We start from the raw sequence: 19,476 nt of genomic DNA on the forward strand, positions 1-19,476 counted from the left end.
GCCCTCCCGGACGGGCCTGGGAGCCCTCGTGCCCCCCCTGGGCCATGCACTGTCTTCTCTGAGAAGACCTTGTGTAAGTCACGAGGGTCGTTCCGTTTCTCGCAGTCCCGACAGCGCAGCCTCCGCCGGTGGCCGGTGCCTGTCAGGGACGCCGTGGAGAGAAGGCGCCCTGGGGAGCGTAGGTCCCACAGCGGGGTTTATAGACCAGCCTTTGGAGCAGGACGTGGCTCCTTCACCCCGCTGCTCCCCGCTGACCGAGGCACCGAGCCGCACTGTTGGGTCCCCGGCCGAACGAGCCGGGGCTCACCCCTCCAGCAGCCGCCCTGGGGGCTGAGCCCCGACCGCCCGGGGAGCCCTCGGGCCCGGGACGCCGCGGGGTCAGTGCCACCACCGCCTCCTCCGCTCGGTCCCTCCCCGCCCCGCCCCGCCGGGCCCGGCCCCCGCTCCTCCCCCGGCCTGCGCGACACCCGCCGCTGCTCCGCCGCTTCCCTGCGCTGCTCGGGGCCCGCGGCCCTTCCCGGCGGCCTGGCCTGCGGCGGGGGCGGCGACGCCCCGGGCATCCCGCAGGTGAGCGAGGGCCGCGGGCCGGGGCGGCGGGTCCCGCGTTGTGCTGTGGCTGTGTGACTCTGTGCGGAGGGAGGGCGGCCGGGCCGCGCCGGGCATGATGCAGCAGCAGCGGCCGCGGGGGCTCCGGCCCGGATCCTGCCGTGCCCCGGCGTTGGGGCGGCCCCAGGGCTTTAGGCTGTTTCTGTTCAGCCTCGCTCGTGTCCGGCAGCTGTAGCGTCTGTCCGGAGAGGACTCCTGTTTTGGGGGTCTGCTGCGCTTGAGGAGCGACATAGCGGACAAAGGGGGGATTTCCCGCAGGTGTTTTTTGCCTGAAAGCTAAATCTCTAGGTGAGTCGTTGTGTTGTGACCTCCCATAATAAATCAGTGTTCAGACCTGCTCTCCGTTCCGTGTTGGACATAAACCTCCTGGTTTTCCCATACATCATGCAGCTGCGAGGAGGAGCACCTGCTTTCTGCTTCTGCCTTGTCAGTAGGGCAGTTCGGTAAATAGTTCTTTCTTCTGCACCTCAAGTAGAAAATGTCTCGGAGCACAACTGCAGATACTTCTTTCTCTTGGTAGGTTATGCAAGACCAGACCTGGTAGTTGTTTTGTGGATGAACAGTGCAGTGATTTCTTTTATGTGTGCAGTTGCTCTGAAGAATGTCAGCCTGCATGGATCTGAAACTCTTGACACCTGGTTCTAGCTTTGGTACAAAACCACAGTTGTTTTAAGAAAAAAAAAAAACAACCAACCAGCGAAAACCTAGAAATGTGTTCCTGTAGAAGGCAGAGACGCTGGCTTTGGCAGCAGCTGAAGCGGCTGAAAGTAGGTTGCAGTTACGGAGGAATTGTTCTGACATGTTCCTGTACTGTTCTCCCTCAGTGGTGCTTGAGAAAGACAGGCTAAAAGACTTGTTTTAGAGTAAATTCTTTCCCCATCATGCACAGTACACTTTGACAAGCACAGTTCAGCTCCCTGGCAGTGCTTTTATGAAATTCCTGGTTTCCTGAGCAGAATTAGAGCTCTGTGTGGCAGCTGAAGCTCTTGGGGCAGAGTCGTAGGAAGGCAGAAGTTGAATATTTCCTTCTGAACAGTCACAAACCTTTTTCTGGTGTGTGTGGTCAGGGCTGAGAGGCAGAAATGAGGTTTTCCCTGCGTTGTTCAGAAAGGGAAGCCCTTTGTGGGAAGATCAGCACTCCAGTGCTAGAAGGTCTAAAGACATGGTTTTAATTTTGAGGAGAAGGGTGGTCCCACAGAATGCACTGAAACCATCCACATCCTGTGAAGACTCTACTGAACAAATTGTGCTTCGAAAGCAGTTCCCAGTTAGCTTAAGCTGGTGAAGATATGGGGTCTGGAATTAATTTTGAAACAGTATTTTGTTCATTAGATTTTCTGGGGAACATCTGGGAGACAGATAAGAAATCAAGGATGGTGAAATAGCAATTGTAGCATTGATACTTTTTTTTTTTTTTAAATTGGACCAGCTGATGCATTTGGGGAAAGGGGTCTGTTTTGGTGAAGGAACTCAGAGCCTGAAATGTCCCAGTTTTATGTGTTAGTCAAAGCTGCTGTGCTCTTGTCATTTGTCTTTTAAATCAACATGTGTTACACCGTGCTGTGTTCCTTCTCTGTGAAGCTGCATGAAATTGCTCTGTTGTTTGTTAAGCTTCTCTTCACAGGTTACTGAGATCCAGGTCAGCACCCCTGTGGTGTTTTCTGCCATGCACATACGATTTCTTCTCCCTTTGCTCCTCCCGTCAGTTTATTCCATTCTAGAGAGTGCTGGGAAAACATTGTAGAATTATCGTTGAGGTTTATCTTCTGCCAGGACAAGGTGCTAGGCAAGCTTTTCCACTCCCAAGATAAGTGTTACTTATATGGCCTCGATTAATTTTTTTTTTTCTTTTCTCCCTGCTGTCAGTGATTCAGACCAGATAACACTGGGAATTGTTTCAAATGTCCTCAAAATGTGAAAAAAACCCAGAGTGTAGCAGCCATGCTGCTGCTGGAGTCATTAACATCAAGTTCATCAGATTTTTCCACTTCTTTGTTGCAATGATGTGGGCTCTTCACATCTGCTTCATCTGCAGCCAGCTGTAATATTTTGGATCCTTGGCTGTGCTATTAATATCACTTATCTTCTTTTCTATTTTTTAACAGCCATAAGCAAGGTTATTTAAAATACGCTTAAGAAACACAAATTTTTTGGTTTTTTTATAGCTGCATGTTACTGAGACATGTTTAAAGTCTCTTACATATCCATGGACCACCATGAAAGTGTTTATTTTGTTCCTAAGCTTTGAAATCGTCTGTTCTTGTGGTGCTTGGATGTATGAACTGGGTGGAACAGTGGGTTGCTACGTTTTGTACACACTTCATTTATGTGGCTAACACTGTTAAAAATCTACCCATGAAATGGTAAATTCCTCAGAGACTGAAGCCTCCTTATCGGTGTTACAGTTCATTTAAGTCTATTTCCCTCTTGCCCAGCTTCATTTAGAACTAATCATATTTTTCATGTTTATGAAGCATTGTAACAACGAAATGTTAGATTCAGATCAGCTCAGTTGGGTGCATGAAGCTCACAGACACCCCAGGCTAAGTACTGGTGTCATGGGCTGCACCACCTTTCACTTTTCATCAGAGTTCCATGCAAATGAGCTAATTAGATTTGTATCTTTGCAGCTGAAGCTGTGCCGGGCACCTCCCAGCATTTCTGAAGGCACATTCCATGATATGGATTATTAGCTTTATTTGCTTCTCTCTCCTCCTCATGGCTTTGCTCCTTCCCTACAATGCCACAGTGCAGCCACTCAGCAGTGGGGCCAGACTGTGCCAGCTTGTGGGGCTCCAGGTTTAGATTTGTTTCAATCTCTGAACCTTCAAGATAGATATGGAACTCTAATATGCAAAACATGTCCTCAGGTATCTTCCTACAGTCATGAGAGCAAATCTGACACGTAGTGAAAGGAGCCATCCTTTTTTGTCCTAGGAAACCCTCCTCAGATGAGTGTTGGTGAAAATGGGGGATACAAGGGACATCTGTCCTCACCTGGATTCCATAGGAGAGGTGACCAGGGATGATCTGCTGCTCAAATCCAAGGTACAGGGTTGTGGCTCTCAGTCCTTTCCCTTTTAGCTGTTGTGCATGGATTTGCATGTTTGCTTTTTGAAGAAAACGCTGCTCATCTCCAGAGGGAAACTCTCCTTCTCTCACTGATGTACCCACATGTCCCATGAAATCACCCTTTGCGACCCCACAAATTTCCCACAGTCATTTTATCCTGCTTGAATGCGTCTCCTAGCGAAACTGGTGCAGTTGTGTATTTGGTTGGAAGTGTGGTGTTAAGGAATGAAATACTATGAGCTGTTTCATAGAGAAGTTTCTCACTCTTCAAGGACTTGGTTACTTAAAAACCAACCAAGCAAACAACCTTTCTTTTATCATGAATGTGCAGGGTACTTGCCAGTCTTGTGGAGCTGTGGGACCAAACCTCTGGGCTTGTCTTCAGGTAAAAATGGCTTGTTTGTTGCATAATGTGGTGGGATTTCACTTGAATAGCATTTATACTGAAAAAAGAGTGGGGAGCAAAGAAGGGGCTCACAGTAGAACTGTACAGTGGTTTTTGATGGATTCCAAGGAGGACACTTTCTAGGTGAAAGGATAACACTGTCACAATCTGACAAGATGTAATAATTTACTCCTTGTAGGGGATTGTCCTTGTATTCCCAGTAGGAATGAATAAATTCCCCAGTGTTGGTTGTTGGGTGGGTGTTGCCTCTGCTGGCACCTGTGGAGGGGCTGCAGGGTGACACCTTGCAAGTGAGGATGGAGGGAGTGCCATGGGACATGCAGGCAGGCAGGGACTGTTTATTTTTACACTGGAATGCCCAGGCTTGGGGCTGCTCAGATGAGATCCCTGTTGGAGCAATGGCCTTGGAACAGAGTATCTTAAATCACTTCTAAATTTCCATCAGTTCTAAATTTCCATCTTGTTCTGGGCCCTGAATAAGAAACAGGTTAGAAAACTGGCAAGATAATTCTGAAGTTGCTGCTGGTGCTGGGACTGGAGTTACAGACTGTTTTCTAAAGAGTCTAACTTGATGTGCCCATTGTGCTTTGGCTCTTTCCCCTTTCTAGATTGGTTGTCCTTATGTTGGTTGTGGGGAGTCCTTTGCTGACCACAGCACACTTCATGCACAGGTGAGCTTTCCTCTGTTCCCTCCATTTAAACAGGCAGAATTGGATTTTTCCTGTTCCATGTTCTGGTAGTCCTGTGCTGCAGCTCCAGCCAGATGTGTTGTTTCCTTTTTAATTTCCAGGCCAAGAAGCACAACCTGACGGTGAACCTGACCACGTTCCGTGTGTGGTGCTATGCCTGTGAGAAGGAAGTGTTCCTGGAGCAGCGCCTGGCTGCCCACCCGCCCTCAGCCCCCGCCAAGTTCCCTGAGCAGGTGGGTCTGTGTCACACGGGGCAGGGCTCAGTGTTTGCCTGGTGTAAAATCAGCCAAGTGATCTCTGCCATGGTGGAGCGTTGGCTGTGATGGGGATGCCTTCACTCAAAGTGGCTGCCTGTAGCCAGGGGACCATTAGTCCTGACTTTCAGGCTCTCCCAGCAAAAAGACAAATGACTTAGGGGTGGGAACTAGATGGCCTTTGTGGTCCCTTCCAACCCAAACCATTCTATGATGCTATGATTCTATGACTTGAATATCCATTCTGACTGTATTTTTAACCTTTCCAATGGGATATCTGCATGTGAGAAGTTGTCTGTCACATTTTCAATTCCAACGCATGGCCCATGGAAATCCATGATCTTTCAGATCAGAAACCCATGTACTTCTGACACTGCTGCTCATTCCTGAATTTTCTTATCACGTGTACTGGAAGCAGTAATGGCACTATTTCCACTCCCTGCTGCCTCAGTGAGAAGGGTAGACAGTGCAACCTGTTCTTCCTTCTCCTCCTACTTTTCTTGAAGGCAGGCTTGATTTATATGTAAGATAATATCTCTCACAGCTCATCTTTCAAAGCAGGCCTGTGACTGATACTCATTTCTCTGTCTTTAATCTAGGATTCTCCTTTGCCTGCTCACCCTCTGAAAGCTGTTCCGATTGCAGTGGCTGATGAAGGCGAATCTGAATCAGAGGATGATGATTTGAAACCAAGAGGTAACTTTGCATTGAGTTGATGAAAGGGCTGGCAGGGCAACTCTGCAGTCTGTAGGACCTGCACTGAACTGAGAGGGTTCCTGGCAGCAGAATGTAGAGACTGCCTAGAAAGGGCTGGATTCCCTCTCCCTGGGGAGGAATATAGAAAGCAGCACATCTGGAAAGTGATTCATCCCTCTCTTGTTTGTGCTTTAGGCCTTACTGGAATGAAAAATCTTGGGAACTCCTGCTACATGAATGCAGCACTTCAGGCTCTCTCAAACTGGTAGGCATTAGGGCTTTCAGTGTTGTCTTAAGTGACTTCACTAAATATCAAAAGTGTCACCTCTGATCTGAAACCTTCAGGAGTCTTGCAAAGAGAGATTAGCCAGGCTGGCAACAGAAAAAAGTTTTTAGGGCAACAGAAGTGTTGCAACAGGAAATTGAGGGACCAGCCAGCTCGTGGCTATGTACAAGACTCATGTTTAGACAAATGCTTGAAGTAAAACTTCATAATTCCTGTTGCAACAGAAATTATTTATCCCAGAGAAAGCCTTGTCACGTCTATTTATTCTCCCAATGATATCATTTTAATGAAGTCTATCCTAAAATACTGTCTAGCCATCCTGCTGAAAACTAATTCCAGGATCTTTTCTGTGCTGAGAACAGGTTCAGATCAGCTTTTTTCGTTTGATCCAAGTGTGGAGTCACATCTGCATCTGGAATCACTTCCTCCCTTGGTTTAAAATCAGTACCTTAAGCATGCTTTTGATAAGGCCCGCATGAAGTTTTGATAAATAAATAGAAGCAGAGGAGACATTTCTGTGGGCTGAATTCTTCTCTTTTTCCTTCTCTTGTAGCCCACCTCTCACACAGTTTTTCCTGGAGTGTGGTGGACTGGTCCGTACGGATAAGAAACCTGCCCTATGCAAGAGTTACCAGAAGTTGGTGTCTGAGGTTTGGCACAAGAAACGGTGCGTGCTGACCCTGATCTAACCTGGCCAGGCTTCAGAGGTGTGTTAGTTCTGAGGTCTGGCATCAGCAGAGAGGAAATCTGATCCTCAGGGGCAAGTGCATTGTCTGAGGCAGTGATTTCTCCCCCTGTGTGGATGGGGATGTGAGGATTCCCTGGGATCCAGGAGATCCCATATCCTGCTGGTGATGAAGTGGGCACACTGGTGTCAGTGAAAAGAAATCATTCCTGATAGTACAGTTTTAAAAAGGAGGAGTTTTTAAAAAATATAATTCCCCTGTTGGCGCTGAAGAAAAAATGGTGAAGTAAGGGAATACTTGGAGCTATCTCCTGGTATTTTACATGGACTTCAGTGACCAGCACTTAATTGCACTGCTCTTGATTAGCAGAGGAATTGATGATTTGCATGAAAAAAGTGATTCAGAGATTTTCACTGAACGGTGTGGAAAATGCAGGGGACGTTTTGGGAAATGTTTGCTATTGGTTCAAATTCTAGACCAGTTCAAAGGACAGTGCAAAATTATGTAGCTCTGTGAAAATCTGAAGATGTCTGCTCTGTGCAATAAATTAAACCCCATCAAAACAGGAATTTAAATGGCATTGCATGTTTGCCTCAAGTTCATTATTAACTTAAGGAATAAATATGATATGGAGCAAGGTGAACTGTGTCTTTGTGGAGGAGGAAGCTGCAGGCTTTGAAGAAATATCATGTCATTTTAACATTGATCAGATTTACTTCATTTACTGGGTGGTCAGCCTGCCCAGATTTTGAGACAGACATGGTGCTGGAAAATGAAACAAAGTAATTAATTGCTGAACTCTGCTCTGGAAAGAATCACTTTCCACACTGGAAGTGTGCCAGGGCTCTAAGTGAAATGTGTTTTGGGCAAGGGTCTCTCTGGAAAGACCCACTGAAATAACTGCAAGGTGTTTTCCGTCTCTTGGTCTGTTTGTCACCCAGCTCATGCAGAAATCTCTGCCCAGGCTTTGCAGGTGCATAATTATCTTTTGTCCTCTAACTACACACCACACCCTTTGTTATGGCCTGTTAGACAAGCTGGCTCCAGGCCTGATAAGCAAACTGACGTTTTCTTTTTTCTTTTTCCGTGTCTGAACAGCCCGAGTTATGTTGTTCCAAGCGGTCTATCCCATGGAATCAAGCTTGTCAATCCCATGTTCCGAGGCTATGCACAGCAGGTGGGGCCTGAAAAAACCCATGCCATTATTCCAAAGACGGTGGGAATTTCATTCTTGCAGTGGTAGTGCTTGTGTTCAGAGGGAAGAGCTTGAGCTCGGGGGTCATGGCCTTTCTGTGTCAATATCAGTGATCTGATAGAGCACTTGGGTGGGATTTGGCAGACCTGGAGGTTTTTCCAGGCTTGCCTCTGGCTTGTTGGTATGAAATCAGTTCATTTTCTCGTGCCAGCTTGCTCACCTCTGAAATTACAGTGGTCAGATCCTTTATAAACAGCTTTGAGATCTATTGATATCTGCCCTATAGGAGTTTGTTATTATTTATTCATGTCAGAGCTGAGGAACCTGGATAAATCTGCACTAAAAAGTCAAAGATAGGAATCTTCCATATTCTTTTTCTGGGGAATTACAGCAAAACTAAGTCTTACATAAAGGTAGTATCCTTCTTTTTCCCTTTGAAGTCTTTATCAGCGTAGCTCTTCTGTTTGTTCTTTATAACAAAATGTAAACAACAAACTATGATTAGAAAATCTACTAGAGAAGTGACAGTGCATCAAAACTGTGACAGTGACAAGAAATCAAAACAAAGAATAAAAATAATGATTAATGAAAGAACTCCTATATTTGTCTTTGATGTGAAATATGTTGGCTTGGAAAACTCTGAAGAGATAAATTTGAAAGGTAGGCAGGGCAGGCTGAAAGCCAAACTTCATAAAACATCTGAAACGTCGTAATTAACTTTCTGCAGTTGTCAAAATATCAGCAGCTCCTTTGAAGCCAAAGTATCAGCTCTTTTACCATGTATTATGAATGTAGGAGCTTGCACCTAGACTGTATAGCTTTGGGTTTCTGGTTCCTCTCCCTGGTTATTAAAGATTTTAATCTGCCCTTTCTAAGAGGTGGCTTGCCATGAGCAGAAGTCAGTGTTCCTAGGACGTGTTTGTGGGTAGGAGTCTTTTCTCCAGGGCCTGCTGTTTTCATCAGGTTTCTCCTTGTTTTTTCCCTATTATCTGTGGCAAACCCCTGATAAATGCATGCCTGGTTTGCCTTCTACAGCTGTTTTCTGACTTTTCAAAGTCTTTCAGCTGAAGATATTCAGTTAAAAAAAATTTGGCCTTGAATTATTTAGGAGTTAAAGCATTTCTGTAAGAGACAGGCCCTTTGGTGCATGGCCCTGCTTTAGCTGGGTCTGTGTGCTGCAGAGCAGACTCACCTTTGTGGGCAGTCTTGGAGTGGGCTGTGAATGGAGCCATCTCCTCTTTTGCCCCTCTCATTTGCCCCGTTTCTGGCTGGATACTGACATGGAATCTTGGTTTTCAGGACACCCAGGAGTTCCTGCGATGCCTGATGGATCAGCTCCATGAGGAGCTGAAGGAACCCGTTGTTGCAGAGACGAGGGATTTGGACACCAGTGACCAGGAGGACAAGCGGGAGGGCGACCGAAGCCCTTCAGAGGATGAGTTCCTCTCCTGTGACTCCAGCAGTGACAGGGGGGAAGGGGAGGGCCAGAGTCGGACCTCAGGGAGCATGGGCAGCAGCTCCCTGGCAGAGACAGAGCTGCTGATCCAGGATGAAGCAGGGAGAGGGATCTCGGAGAAAGAGAGGATGAAGGACAGAAAGTTCTCCTGCGGCCATCGGCGCAGCAACTCAGAGCAGGTGGATGAGGATGCAGATGTTGATACTACGATGATGCCAGTCGATGGCAGAGCCTCCCCTGAGATGCTGCCAGCTCCCTGTCCTGCCAGCCCATGTAGGACACCAGGTATACCCCTCTTCCAGTCGGGATATTTCCAGGAAGATGTGTTACCATCCTCCACAGGCACTGTGGTGTAGTGCAGTGGCAAACAGATAATGTGATTGTTCCTTCTCTGTGTTTCAAAAGATTTTGCATCCAAGGTTTTCCTCAGTCCCTACCTTTTTGCACAATTGCTTCTGTAAGGAAGTGTACTCGGTGAGCCAGAAAGGTGCTTAGCCAGGCTGTGAGCTGAGTAAAGGCACAGCAGTGAGAGCTGCCTCTGCCAAGCCTGCAAACTCTGTATTGATGGAGTTTTCTTTTTCTTAAGAAAAAAGGTTTGGTATGTGTACATCTCTCTATTTGATATGCTGGCCTGGGGAAATACTAGCTGTGGAAAAGGCATGGCAGAAGGTGTTTGCTAATGTTGGACTGTGGACTTTAGAGAGAAAAGGGAGAGGCACAGTTTGAGCATTTCTGTGTCTCAGGGAAAAGAAAAGAGCAGCAGTGTGGAGTCACCTCAAAGCTGAACATATCCGATCTTTCAACACTTCTTTATGTAAGAGTCTTACTCTGCCAGCTGGCACTGAAGGCAGCAATGCTGTCTGTGTGGATTAGGGCTACAGGAGCAAGCTGCAAAAACTAATTAGTCACAAGTGTGAAAAAACGGCAGGTTGTTTTTTGGGATTTTTAGTGTGTAATTATTAGCTGTTAGGTACAGCTCCGTATGCACTCTCACCCGTGACTGAGGGAGCTGTGTCTGCCAGCCTGTGCAAGCAGAACAGTTAATGGACACTGAACTGTGCTTTTGGGGAGGATTCTGTGCTGGAACACAGAGCTAGGCTGACACAGATTGCAGTGGAGCTGCCTTTCATAACTGGAATTTTCACCAGTGCCCTTTTCCCTCCCCATTCTCCCAAACAGAACCTGACAATGATGCCTATGTGCGCTGCTCCTCGCGCCCTTGCAGTCCAGTGCATCATGAAATGCACTCCAAGCTCTCCAGCAGTCCTCCCCGCTCCAGTCCTGCCAGGCTTGGACCTTCCTACATACTCAAGAAAGGTAGTGCAAAGAGGGATTGCTGGGAGGCAAAGGGGGGAGCATGTAGAGGAGGGGAGAGAAGGAATCCATCGTGATTCTTGATTAACAGTTGTAAGAAGTGCTGGTTCCCCTGGACATCAGCGTGTTCTAAAATAGTATTTGGCAAAGACTGCAGTAAACCTGCAGATAAAGTCTTGCTCTGGGCACAGCTGTGTTCTAATGTGTTCTTATACTGGAGCCTGAAATGAGCCATGTCTGCACCTATGTGCTGTGTTTGTCATTGATAAAATGGCTCTGAAGTCCCAGGCACAAGCTCTGTCCCTTTAGGAGAGTGTGGAGGTACATAAACATTTGTCTGCCAGACTTGAATTTCATGGTATGTGGGCCAGAGAACTGTAAGATGCTGTTATTGACAGAGCTTCCTGCCTCTTGGACATCTTGTGCTCACAGGAATGGAATTAGGGCTGCAGATGTCCCTGCAGTGCTGGGAGCACTGTCAGGCTGCAGAATGGAGCCTGGCTTGTGTTGTTATCGAACTGGCCCCTTCATCCCACAGCAAATTGCAAATCAGAATCCCTCAGCGCTGCATAGTCTGCAAACACAATGGCTTGTGCTTGTACCACTGTCCCTCCAGCTGCTCCATGAGAACATTCTTTCTTCAGCCTCTTGGCTGAGGTCAGCACAGCTGCAGATGTTCTGGCTGCATGAAAACCCCTCTGTCTGCCTGCACGTGTGTGTGGGGACAGGGTTTGGTGTTAAACAAAACCTTGCATATGGCCAGTCCTTGCTGTGGATAGTCCTCTCCAGTGCAAGACACTTGGGGAACACGTGGTAAATGTCAGAGGAGAAGAAAAAGGACAAAGTGCAGAGGCAGGTGAGGGGGAGAGGAAGTGAAATGCAAAGCTTGGAGCAAAGTGTCACAAGACCTCAGAAAACCAGGGACTGTCTTTGGCAGGGCCTGGCTTTTAAACATGTAAAAGGTTGGAAACAGGAGTTCCGGTACAACAGTTTCTGCCTCCTGAGAGCCAGCTGGTGTTGGTTCAGTTGACTGCCCCTCCCTTGTACCACACAGAGCCCTCTGTGTCTCTTCACATCTTGCCTCACTATGTCCCTGGAATGGGATCTGAATATCAGGACAATGCTTGTCCCATGTTCTTATGTGGTTGCGTGACTCTGCAGACATGAGGCTGAGAGGCCATTCCCTGTTTTCCAGCCCAGATGCAGGCTTCTGGGAAAAAGAAGAAAGAGCTCCGTTACCGCAGTGTGATTTCCGACATCTTCGACGGCTCCATCCTCAGCCTGGTGCAGTGCCTCACCTGTGACAGAGTGAGTGTCCTGGGCCCTCCCAGTCACCCAGCACAGGCTTTGTGCTTGTAAATCTCTTCCTAGGGAATGGTGGTGCTCTTTCCAAACCCTGTGGGATGCAGCACCTGCTGACGTGGCGATAGGTGATGGCAGGGAGGTGTGAGGATCTGCCGTGCCAAGGAGATGTGTTTCTGTGTTTGCTGATCCGTGTTGCTGAGCTGACCCAGCAGTACCACATTCACTTAGAAAACTGAGTCCAGTGCTACAAAACTCATGACAGAAGTCAGTGCTGACAGCAGGGAAGAATAATTAGCCACAGAGGGTTGCTTCTGCAGCCAGCTCAGGTTTCTAGCCTAGGCTAAATCCAAGCAGTGATAAAAGGTGATGAAGGTCAGGTGCCAGCTCCATTACACACATGGGAAACCCAGACCTCTTCCTCTTGGATATTTCCAGGTTTCTACAACAGTGGAGACGTTCCAGGACCTGTCACTCCCAATCCCAGGGAAAGAGGACTTGGCCAAGCTGCACTCTGCCATCTACCAAAATGTGCCAGCCAAGACAGGGGCGTGTGGGGACAACTATGCCTCACAAGGCTGGATTGCTTTCATCATGGAGTATATCCGGAGGTGTGTTCCCTTTGCAGCAGCTCTGTTTTCTGGGATTTGCCCTGCAGTGCTGGAGGGCAGCTGTCCCTAACCAATGGTGTTAACATTGGGATGTCAGTTGGAACCATTCCTTGGAGGACAGTTTGTGCTACCTCACAGGGCTTTGAGCCTTTTCATGTGGACCAGTTGTTACTGCTCCTCTAGATCTCTCACACACCTTGAGAGCTCTTCTGCAGCTGATCACCCCTCACTGCTGCCTCAGACCTGCCCTCCAGAGCACATTAATTCCTGTTGTAGTTTTCCAAATCATTTCCAGTTTGAGTCGGAGCATCAGCTGAGAGCAGCTGTGCTTTCCCTGCTCCTCTGGGATGTGGGATGAGCTTAGGACCTACAGCTAGAGGGAAATTCATCATCCACTTGGGGTTTTATGTGCCAAAGCATTCAGCTATTTTATTTGTAACCCTTAATCCCTTCTCCTCTGCAGATTTGTGGTGTCCTGTATCCCTAGCTGGTTTTGGGGTCCCGTGGTGACACTGGAGGATTGCCTTGCTGCCTTTTTTGCAGCAGATGAGTTGAAGGGTGAGTTTTTTTCGTTGGAGTCTGACAGCATGGAGCAGCATTCCATACGCATTTTTCAGGCAGATTAAATCTAGAAATCCTGCCTTGGTGTGTCATTAGAGACTGGCAGTGCCAGAAGTTGGCAGCTCAGCATCTCTGAGCAGGAGGGAGCTTTTCTACCTGCTCGAGGGTGGGAAATCTGGGTGAGAGTGTCCTCGGTGAGGAATAGGCAGAGCTGTTGGTTGGTTGAGTTCTGTGGATCCTCAGTTTCTTCACTTTCTCATCTGTCCTGCTAATTGGCTGCATCCCCTTTTTGCTTACACTTATTGAGAGGAGTTGTTTTGATCTCTTCTCATCCTGGTATGCCCAAAAGGCTCTTAGTCTGCTTTCTCTGCACTGTCTGGAAATGTAGCTGTGACAGCCTTGTATGCTCTGAGCAGCTGCATAATGGTCTCTTCTCTCTCTGCAGGGGACAACATGTACAGCTGTGAACGGTGTAAGAAGTAAGTTGGTGTTATCTGTATTGTGTTGCATGTCTGGAGTTTTGTTTCTGGAATTCTATTTCTCTGTACTGCTGTCAGATATTTTGTTGTGTCCTCTGCCTGGATAGTTCTGCCGGAATTCAGGATTTGCCTTGGATTCCAAAGTGAGCACGACCCAGCTATGCCTTTGCTGTAGAGAGTCCTCACAGCTCGTTTCTTTTCCTCCCTCAGGCTGCGGAATGGAGTAAAGTACTGCAAAGTCCTCCGGCTCCCAGAGGTGGGTAAAAGCACCTTGTTTCCTAATTCTCTTCTAGCAGCCACTGAGGAGGTCAGGAGACCAGAGGTAGAATAAAACCAGCAGGTTTTTTGGTGGCAAAGTCCTTTATTTAGATCAGAAGAGACTTTCTCAGTCTAAGCTGATGAGCCAGCAGGACGCATGAGAAACAGGCAAAGAACTCCTGCAAAGATCAGACACACAGAGATGTGCTGTGCTCCCAGAGCTGCCATGGCAAAACTGCCCTTTGGTGTCCTCTGTCCTTGCTCTTTTAGATCCTTTGCATCCACTTGAAAAGGTTCCGGCACGAGGTGATGTATTCCTTCAAGATCAACAGCCATGTCTCCTTCCCCTTGGAAGGGCTGGATCTGAGACCTTTCCTGGCCAAGGAGTGCGTGTCCCAGATCACCACCTACGACCTCCTGTCCGTCATCTGTCACCACGGCACGGCTGGCAGTAAGTCCCTCCCGGGAGAGGAGCAGGATGGAGGAGTGTGGTCAGGGGTAGCCAACAGCTCTGCTGGGCTGAAGGGCAGCATCAGACTCCCTCCATTCTCAGCCTGAGCAGCCTCTGCCCTTTGGAAACTGAACTGAGCAGCTTCTGACAGATCCCCTGCAGCTCTTTCAGCCTCCCCACAGGCTTGGCTCAGACCCTTTCCCACTGTTCAGTCTTGCTGAGAAGCTCTTCCAAGGAAGGCAAATCAGGGTGACAGTGCCAGGCTCTGCTGCTCCAGTAAAGCTTGCCTGAACAGGAGTTATCCTTTTTTTTTCTCTCTCTGTTCTGTGCCAGCAGCTAATCCTGTTTGTGCTGCTGACATTATCCCAGGCCTGTCTTCTGTCTGCACTGCAGATCCCAGCAGTGCTGTGCTTTCTGTTCCAGGTGGCCACTACATTGCCTACTGCCAGAACGTCATCAATGGCCAGTGGTACGAGTTCGATGACCAGTACGTCACCGAGGTCCACGAGACCGTGGTGCAGAATGCAGAAGCCTATGTGCTGTTCTACAGGTGAGCTGTGCCCTCAGCCCCCTCCTGGGTACAGAGCACCTGGAAATGCCTTTCCCAAATGGAGTTGTCCTTTCCCTGCTGCAGGAAAAGCAGTGAGGAGGCTGTGCGAGAGCGTCAGAAGGTCGTGTCCCTGGCCAGCATGAAGGAGCACAGCCTGCTCCAGTTCTACATCTCTCGAGAGTGGCTCAATAAATTCAACACCTTTGCTGAGCCTGGGCCCATCACCAACCACACCTTTCTGTGCTCCCATGGAGGTAAGGCTGCTGGGCCTTGGAGCAGCACCTTTGATGCTTCCTGGTGCATTAACAAATGCAGGAAAAAGCTCCAGCTGCCATCCTGATACGGGGAAGCTACAGTGGGATCCTCTTTGTCAGAAACTCCGGCCTGCTCAGGGAGGGATGAGACAACTACCCATTGTGCTGCTGGTTGGAAGCCTGGAGGGGTGTTTAGTACTGGGAAACAACAGTTTTCAGTCTCTGCGTTTAAAAACAAACCTGTAGAAAGCAGTTAGGGCAGGGTTTATCTGTGTTACCCTGTCAGCAGGGCTGGCCCTCGGGGTTGGTTTGGAGAAGGGAACACGAGCTGCAGAAGGGAGCTGGTACAACATCTGACTCTGCTGCTCTTTCATAAGCCATGCTGGGAAGCATTTGGTGTTTGTAGATCTCTCTTCTAAATTGGTAATGGAGCACTTGATTAGAAATTGGGGCTGTGGATTGAGAAACCTCCACAGTTAATGAACTTACGACTGTCTTTGATTACAAAACTATGCAGATTCTGGGATCAGAGTTCTCAGAAAGGAAAATCTGCCTTTTTATGTGTCTGTTGTACACAGCAATAATGAGATCCCTGATTAACTCTTCCACTTGCCTTTCCTCCACAGGGATCCCTCCTAATAAATACCATTACATTGACGACCTGGTTGTGATTCTGCCACAAAATGTGTGGGAATATCTCTACAACAGGTGAATATGTCCATTCTATTCTTTATCTTAGTATTTGTAGAGTCTCCCGATCTAAGCCAGGATGAGCTTTATCCGTGCCTGTCCCAAAAGGACATCAAGAGCTAAGCCAAAGAGCAAAAGTGTGGCTGAGTAAAGGCAGCTCTGTGCCCTCAGCTGCAGATGCACCTCCCTCACCAGTGTCTGGAGCAGGATTAAAATCCCTGTGTGTAGGATGCAGGGCTGGGAAGAGTTTCCCTGTGCTGCAGTTCTCCATTCCCTCCCTCTCCCCGTGGGCAGGTTTGGGGGTGGCCCTGCAGTGAACCATCTGTACGTGTGCTCCATCTGCCAAGTGGAGATCGAAGCCCTGGCCAAGCGCAGGAGGATCGAAATCGACACCTTCATCAAGGTTGGCAGGGGAAGCCTCCGGGAGCAAGGCAAAGGGCAGGGGTGGAAATGGAGACCTGGAAAACTCCTGCCTGTTTTCCAGAACGTGATCAACAGCCCAGCCAGGAGATTGGCCTGGGGGTTCCGCAGTGCAGAGAGGCAGCTGGGCTATGAGAATGCTGTGCAGACAAGAGTGTGAAACCATCCTTGTCTTGTGCCTGCTCTGGTGAGCAGGAACAGGGTGTGAGGGAGGAATTACATGGGGTTCTTCTGGAGAATGGCAAGGCTGCCTTACAGTTAATGGAAGATCTCAGGAGTGACCAAGTCCTTCCTGTGTCTCTGTTGCTGCTCTCCCAGCTGAACAAGGCTTTCCAGGCAGAGGAGTCTCCAAGTGTCATCTACTGCATCAGCATGCAGTGGTTCCGGGAGTGGGAGGCCTTTGTCAAGGGCAAGGATAACGGTAAGGATCAGACACTGGGGGTCTGTCAGGGGGAGAGGGGGACTGGAAATGAGTCCTTTTGCTGGTCCTGGCTGAGCACTGCCCCTGCCTGGGGTGACAAGGCTGGGCAGGGTTCAGGCGCCAGCCACTGGGGCTGCCTGCTGGTCCCCAGGGCAGGACAAGAATGTCAAAGAGAAGAAGTTAGGAAAGCATCTGAATCTGGTGGCAGCAAGGAAATCAGGTGGGTTTTGACATGTTTGTTCTCCTACAGAGCCCCCAGGACCAATTGACAACACCAAGATTGCCCTCACGAAACCAGGTGGCCACGTGCAAGTCAAGCAGGGTAAGGCTGATGCTTGCTGCCTGTGGTGCTCCTGAAAGGTAAAGGAGACTGTTCCACTGAATCTGGCTGTGCATAATGAAGTCACAGAGCAAGAGGATGACAGTTCTCTACCCAGCCCCTGCCCCGAGTGAGCCAGTTCTCCAGGGGCAGTTCCTGCATGACCAGACTGCTGCTGTGACTGCTTCTGCAGATCCCCAGCTCCTGCCTTGCTGCTCCCCAGGCCCCTCCCACCATTCCCCTTTGTGCTGGAGCTTTGATTTTGTGTTGCTTTTGGTGTGGTCTTCACTCAGCATCTGTTGTTGTTTAGCTTCCAAAGTTAAAACAGCCCAGGTTGTGCCTGGCAAGGTTTAGATTGGATATTAGGAGAAGTTTCTATATGGAAAGGGCTGTCAGCGTTTGGAACAGGCTCCCCAGGGCAGTGGTGGAGTCGCCACCCCTGGAGGGATTTAGAAGATGTGTAGATTGTGGACATGGATTAACGGAGAACACACTTGTGCTTCCAGCAGGAGGTGGCACTGCAGGGGCTTGGTGGAGGGACCACTGATGTCTCCTCCTCCTCCTGGGATGGGCCTGTGGGGGGAAGTGTTTGAAGGGGAAATCCTGTCGCTGACCTTTCCCTACTGGTGCGTCCGGTGACTGCTGTTGTCCCCTCCAGGTGCTGACTACGGGCAGATCTCCGAGGAGACGTGGGTGTATTTAAGCACCCTGTACGGAGGGGGCCCCGAGATCGCCATCAGACAGAACGTGGCCCAGGTGCAGGAACTGGAAAACCTCCACGGGGAGCAGAAGATCGAAGCAGAGACACGTGCAGTGTGATCTGTGCGGATGGGGCAGGGCAGGGACGGCACAGGTACCTCTGTGGGGGATGGGAGGCTGGGAATCCTGAGGGGTCGGATGTCCTCCTTGTCTGGGACTCCCCCACCACTCCCGGGGCGGGCAGGCTTCCTCCTCTCCTTCCATGTGGCTCTGAGCACGGGCTGGTGCTGGGAGAGACTGGGACAAAGCTCTGCACCTCACCTCTGGCTGAAGCCGTGGTCTGAGGCTGCAGGCACAGTCACAGGGTTGTCCTGACCTGAGCCCTCTCCCTTCCCTTTGCTTACACCAAACCAGCACTCCCAGTTTGTCCCCAGTGCACTGAACTCTGCTCCTTTGCAGGTTTTGCTTTTGGCACTTCTCTTACATTATTTATGTTTCCAGCAGGCAATGTTGCAACCAGAGAAACCTGGTTTTGAGCCTGAATAAAGCCACGAGGTCTCCCTGTGGTTTTGTGCTGGTGGTGCTGTCACAACTTCCTACTTTTGCTCTTTATCAAATTCTTGCAAATTCAGTTGCAATCAACTAAGAAATTTGAAAAGAAGCTATTCCCTTCTCCTTTCACTCCCAACCCCACACCTTCATAGTCCTGCAGAGTTTTATTTTCTCCTTGTGTCTGATCTCCTGTGTTCAGCACGTTTTTGGACAACAAAGCTGGAAGGAGAGCCCTCCTTCCCAAACCTTGCTCAGACTGCCCCTGCCATGAGCCTGTGTCTGTCTCCCCTCAGCAGGTGAGGAGCTGAGGCTGAGGAGGGGCCCCTTTGATCACACAGAGCCCCTTCAGGGGGGCACCTGGGGCTGGGGAGGGGGCCCAGCTGAGCAGGGCCCAGGCTGGTGAAGCAGCTTTTTAGGAACGAGCTCCTTCTGCAAACAAGCCCCCACCTGTGTGCTGAGGTCATTCCAGGTGTCCTTTGTGTGTACAGTGGCTCATTTAATGAATTTGCTCCCAGATCTGCTGCCACCAATGCAGCAGAGACAGGGATTAGGGCAGAAAAAGGCCAAACTCCACTTTTCTCAGCAGGGCTATTCTTCACATGGTTTCTGTTCATCTTGCAGCAAGGCAGGAGTTGAATCTTTGCAAGCCTTTGAGTGCAGTTTGATGGAGGCAGAGCTGCCTCCCAGGGCCCGAGGAGCCAAAGTATTCATGGTGTGGGTGATGCCACAGCACCAAGTCTGGCCTTAGCGGTGCCAGACACTGCATGGAGCTGGCTCCTGAGCTCCTCACGGAAAACGGGAAGAAGGGGGAGGGAGGGAAAGGCTGCTCCTTGACTTAGAGATACAAGGGGGTAAGGCAGGAGAATTGGAGAAGAAAAACGTGGCCTTCATGTTATTTTTTTTTTTTTTTTAGATCAAGTGTTTGTTGCATAAAGCAACTTCTTTAAAAATTGTCTGTAATTGATTCAGCATGTTAATTTTACAATCATGGGATGCTTGTTTAGAGCCAGCCAGACCCTAGGGGAGGTCAGAGAATGAGCCACTGTTGAGATTCTCATTGTTCCAAGCTGTCTTTATTCCCCACTGCAGCAGCCCTGGGATCTGCTGCAGAGCCTGCAGGGCTGCATGTCCGTGTTGTCCGTGTTCCAGAGGGTGCTGTACAGACTGTAATGACACTCCTGTGCTTCAGTGTTAGACCTTGTGCTGAAAGTGGTACAATAAATACATGTGCATTCAACATGGCCTGTCT

General features: G+C 49.1%; 1 protein-coding gene across 5 annotated transcripts; it reads left to right on the plus strand.

The window, feature by feature from the left end:
* The first annotated feature begins 24 nt into the window (after window positions 1–24).
* Window positions 25–19,464, plus strand: USP20 (ubiquitin specific peptidase 20). 5 transcript variants are annotated; one of them, XM_066201496.1, is made up of 25 exons: window positions 612–894; window positions 3,544–3,654; window positions 4,010–4,063; window positions 4,693–4,755; window positions 4,875–5,006; window positions 5,627–5,723; window positions 5,919–5,988; window positions 6,563–6,676; window positions 7,794–7,872; window positions 9,190–9,631; window positions 10,526–10,663; window positions 11,856–11,968; window positions 12,401–12,573; window positions 13,037–13,131; window positions 13,580–13,613; window positions 13,824–13,869; window positions 14,142–14,322; window positions 14,746–14,872; window positions 14,957–15,126; window positions 15,753–15,834; window positions 16,111–16,219; window positions 16,555–16,657; window positions 16,908–16,979; window positions 17,635–17,829; window positions 18,180–19,464. In XM_066201496.1, exons 2-24 carry the CDS (start codon window positions 3,574–3,576, stop codon window positions 17,793–17,795), a joined length of 2,736 nt encoding a protein of 911 aa, XP_066057593.1. In that variant the 5' UTR covers window positions 612–894; window positions 3,544–3,573; the 3' UTR covers window positions 17,796–17,829; window positions 18,180–19,464. The 5 variants fall into 5 exon arrangements, with proteins under 5 accessions (XP_066057591.1, XP_066057589.1, XP_066057593.1 ...); XM_066201495.1 differs by having other exon boundaries at window positions 613–894; window positions 18,177–19,464; XM_066201494.1 differs by lacking the exon at window positions 612–894 and adding an exon at window positions 25–73 and having other exon boundaries at window positions 17,635–19,464.
* Window positions 19,465–19,476: the final 12 nt, after the last annotated feature.

The sequence above is a fragment of the Chamaea fasciata genome, unplaced genomic scaffold (genome assembly GCF_029207755.1).
Source record: "Chamaea fasciata isolate MVZ Bird 193981 ecotype frontalis unplaced genomic scaffold, bChaFas1.0.hap1 SCAF_20, whole genome shotgun sequence".
Taxonomy (NCBI): Eukaryota; Metazoa; Chordata; class Aves; order Passeriformes; family Sylviidae; genus Chamaea; species Chamaea fasciata.

What these genes read in the sequence shown, in the direction of transcription:
- USP20 (XM_066201494.1), top strand. Translation starts at nt 3,574, where the DNA reads ATGGGGGATACAAGGGACATCTGTCCTCACCTGGATTCCATAGGAGAG. An exon ending in ACCTCTGGGCTTGTCTTCAG is followed by an intron (nt 4,064 to 4,692) that starts GTAAAAATGGCT and finishes TCCCCTTTCTAG; the next exon opens with ATTGGTTGTCCTTATGTTGG. An exon ending in TGTCAAGGGCAAGGATAACG is followed by an intron (nt 16,658 to 16,907) that starts GTAAGGATCAGA and finishes GTTCTCCTACAG; the next exon opens with AGCCCCCAGGACCAATTGAC.